This window comes from Colobus angolensis, unplaced genomic scaffold (assembly GCF_000951035.1).
Source record: "Colobus angolensis palliatus isolate OR3802 unplaced genomic scaffold, Cang.pa_1.0 Scaffold24, whole genome shotgun sequence".
In the NCBI taxonomy this organism is placed as follows: domain Eukaryota; kingdom Metazoa; phylum Chordata; class Mammalia; order Primates; family Cercopithecidae; genus Colobus; species Colobus angolensis.
In genome coordinates, this window is record NW_012115599.1 from 12,788,896 (window position 1) to 12,793,001 (window position 4,106).

General features: G+C 40.9%; 1 protein-coding gene across 3 annotated transcripts in view; it reads left to right on the forward strand.

Moving 5' to 3' along the window:
- LOC105514202 (chromosome unknown open reading frame, human C6orf106) overlaps window positions 1-4,106 on the forward strand; it is a 127,287-nt gene that overhangs the window by 55,040 nt on the left and 68,141 nt on the right. For all 3 annotated transcript variants that reach the window (XM_011945410.1, XM_011945409.1, XM_011945411.1), the window contains one exon: window positions 2,475-2,629. In XM_011945410.1, coding sequence (XP_011800800.1) covers window positions 2,475-2,629 — 155 coding nt within the window. The remainder of the gene's footprint in view (window positions 1-2,474; window positions 2,630-4,106) is intronic.

Here is a 4,106-nt window from a genome sequence, read left to right on the forward strand (position 1 = left end):
CAGGATGGTCTCGATCTCCTGACCTCGTGATCCGCCCGTCTCGGTCTCCCAGAGTGCTGGGATTACAGGCTTGAGCCACCGCGCCCGGCCCAAAATGTTTTCAAAAGAGCAAATTGCAAACCAGGCTTATTTTTCTCCCATATTCTCCCTGATCTGTAAGTGTAATGCTAATTCCAGATGTACTTCTAAGCCTGTTTGTGGATGGTAGGGGCTGGATTTCCTCAAGTTTGGCCAGTCACAAACATCCTTCACTTTAGATCACTGTCAGCTAGATAGGAAACTGCTGAGAAGACTAAAGTCCAAGCTTTGTGTTGGCTAGTCAAGCAAACAGGTGCAGTTTGGCCCCAGCGAAGCTCTCTTTATGTAACTATTATCAAGCACATATATCATAGGCCATTGGTATTGTAATTTCAGTCATTACTGACTAATATGACAGGCCACCATTGCATGAGGCTTGACCTCAGGTATCTGCTCTAAATATAGCCTTCCTTTCTGGCAGTTGCAAGCACCTGGAGGAACAGGCAGGCCCCCAGCAGAAAATTATTTGCTGCTATTAGCATTTCTGTTGATCAGTTGTGTACTGTCAGAGCTTGTTTCATGCTGTGTTTATGTATAATTAAAAACAGCTCAGTGGATTCGTTGGTTTATGGTTGAATTATGTTTAGAAACATGCAGTTTGGATTGTTGTATAGTGTGGGAAGTGGAGATGATGTCACTGGTTTGAGTAAGACCAGAAGAGAGGCACTTAATGTAATTACCAACAATTTCCTTGATCTCTGTAATGAACACAGCTTACTGAAACCCTTTAGTGGTCCTTGGTTTCTGGCACTGATAACCAAACTGACAGTCACGCGCTTCTGCTCAATTGCGAACTCTGGCTCATGTACTTGGTAGTTCCTTCTGTTGAAAGGGGATTTGTGAGTAATTAAAAAGAACATCAGCATTTACAAAATGATACTTCCGAAAAAGAAACTACAAATGGCTTTTTTTTTTTTTTTCTTTGTGAGACGGAGTCTGGCACTGTTGCCTGAGCTGGAGTGCAATGGTGCTATCTCAGCTCACTGCAACCTCCACCTCCTGGGTTCAAGCAATTCTCCTGCCTCAGCCTCCCGAGTAGCTGGGATTACAGGTGCCTGCCACCATGCCCAGCTAATTTTTTGTACTTTGTTTAGTAGAGACGGGGTTTCACTATGTTGGCCAGGCTGATCTTGAACTCCTGACCCCATGATCCACCCACCTTGGCCTCCCAAAGTGCTGGCATTACCGGTGTGAGCCACTGAGCCCAGCCTTTACAAATGGCTCTTAAACCTGTAAAAAGATACTCAGCCTCTCAGAATCTCACTGAGATATATATTTTTTTAACCTATTAGATGGGAGAAATCCAAAATGTCAGAGAAACACCACTGATGAGCAAGTGGGGAAAATAGGCACACTCCTATATTCTTGGCGGGACCATTAGTGTATAACTTTTATTGAGGGAAGTTTGGATGTATTTATTAAGACCACAAACTCTGTCACAGCAGTATCACTTACTAGGAATTTATCTCACAGATACACTTGCATGTATACAAAACTATGTGTGCTTAAACATATTTATGAAAGAGTTAATGACTGGAAACAAACTCAAAAGTCGACTGGTTAAATGATGATCCATCTGTATAGTGGTTACAGCTGTAAAAAACAATGAGGATGCTCTTTATGTACTAACAGAGATGTTTCCAAGATACAGCATTAAGAGAATAAAGCAAAGGGCATTGTATATTATGCTACCATTTGTATAAAAAAGAGGGAAAATAAGATTGTATATGATGTTTGTTTGAATATGAGAAAGTTCTGGAAGCATATTTAATAAAGTAATACGAACAGTTATATCTGTGTGTGTGTGTTGGGGAAAAAAGAGAACGTGGTTTTCTTTGTATGAAACTTCAAATGTGCACATATTACTTTATTTTTAAAAGTGGAGCTTCTGGCTGAGCTCAGTGACTCATGCCTGTAGTCCTAGCGCTTTGGGAGGCTGAGATGGATGGATCACTTGAGCTCGGGAGTTCAAGGCTAACCTGGGCAACATGGCGAAACCCTGCCTCTCTCTCTTTTTAAAAAAATATTAAAAAATAATAATAATACAAAATAAGAAGTTGTGCTTCTTTGAATTCCATAGTTATAGAGATCTCTTTTAATTGATTTCTTTACCCATTCTTGTTTTCCTGTGGGTAACAAGGGAGATATCCTCATACTGTTGCTGATGGTACTAATGTTTGTTACTTTCTATGTGGGAAGAAAGTGATACACAAATTTGTTGGTACTGGTGGTTTTCCTGTTGTTCCTCAGCCAGAATACAAGGCTTTAAAGACTTGTATGCCAGGAGCCTCAGGTTCTGTGACAAACCCTAAGAAACAGGCTTTTTCCTTTTGTTTAACAGGATAATATCGTCTGGACGGTACTGAAGTCTTTTGCCTTTTCTCTTTTTTCTGTAGGAACCTCCAAGCAGCAATTGGCGCCTATTATGACTTTGAGAGCCCAAACATCAGTGTGCCCTCTATGTCCTTTGTTGAAGATGTCACCATAGGAGAAGGGGAGTCAATACCTCCTGATACTCAGTTTGTAAAAACATGGCGGATCCAAAATTCTGGTAAGTACATAATGGGCAATCCTCCCTTGCCTAGTTTTCATTTTCTTAATAGTTAAATAAGAAGGAAATGTTTTAGCTTGTGTATGTGATTGTGTAACTGCGAGCTTTCTCTTACACATGATATGTAGCATTTTCTTGTACTGGTGTGATGACCAAACATTAGTGAAGTATCTCCTGCTCTAAAGTAGGAAGAAGAATTTATGTCTCATGCTTCTAAGCCACCTATAACTTAATGAGATCTAAACACAATCCAATATTGGTTTTGTTACTAGGAACTAGACTTGTATATGAGTATTGTCTCCACCTGTACGGTTTTACTTCATCACTTTATTTCTGCTCTAATTAATCTTCCAGTCATTTCCAACAGGCCAGAGGAGGTATATCCTTGAATAGAACAAGGTAGTTGGAAAGAGCTGTGAGCATCTGCTCTTTTGAAAGCTCATTTTTTTTTGTTTTTTTTTTTGCAACCAGAAGGATGATTGTCTCTGAAATTTCATTAGGTTATCTGAGACATTAATACCACTTTGAAAAATAGGGTAGGAAATATGGGAATTTGCTCAAAATGGGAGACAGAGAAATTGTTTGTTAAAAAAAAAAATACAGGTTGGGTGTGGTGACTCACACACAGAATCCAAGCACTTTTTTTTTTTTTTTTTTTGAGACAGCATCTCGCTCTGTTGCCCAGGCTGGAGTGCAGTGTTGTGATCATTGCTCATTGTAGCCTTGACCTCCTGGGCTCAGGCAATCCTCCTGCCTCAGCCTCTCCCGAGTAGCTGGGACCACAGGCATGCACTACTGTGCTCAGCTAATTTTTTAATTATAGAGATGGAGTCTTCCTGTGTTGCCCAGGCTGATCTCGAACTCTTGGGCTCAAGCTATCCTCTCACTTGGATAGCTGAGATTACCTATGTGTACATTGCACATGGCCTCCCAGCACTTTTACAGGTCAAGGCAGGACAGGAGGATCACTTGAGCCTAGGAGTTTAAGACCAGCTTTGGCAATGTAGTGAGATCCTGTCTCTACAAACACTAAAAAGAAAAAAATACAAGAAAAACATTGTTTTGATGTGCTGCAGCCTCTTTTAAGACACACTAGAAATAAGCTAACCGTAGGCTGGGCATAGTGGCTCATGCCTGTAATCCCAGCTTTGGGAGACTGAGGTGCAAGGATCACCTGAGGTCAGGAGTTGGAGACCAGTTTGGCCAACATGATGAAACCCATTCTAAAAATACAAAAATTAGCCGGATATGGTGTTGGGCACCTTTAATCCCAGCTACTTGGGAGGCTGAGGCAGGAGAATTGCTTGAACCCAGGAGGTGGAGGTTGCAGTGAGCTGAAATCATGCCACTGCACTCCAGGCTGGGTGACAGAGTGAGACTCTGTCTCAAAAAACATTAAATAAATAAAAATAAATACATAAATAAGTTAACCATAGTTCTTTGAAAATAGTGTCTCTGTGTCTAAATCTTTCCTTTC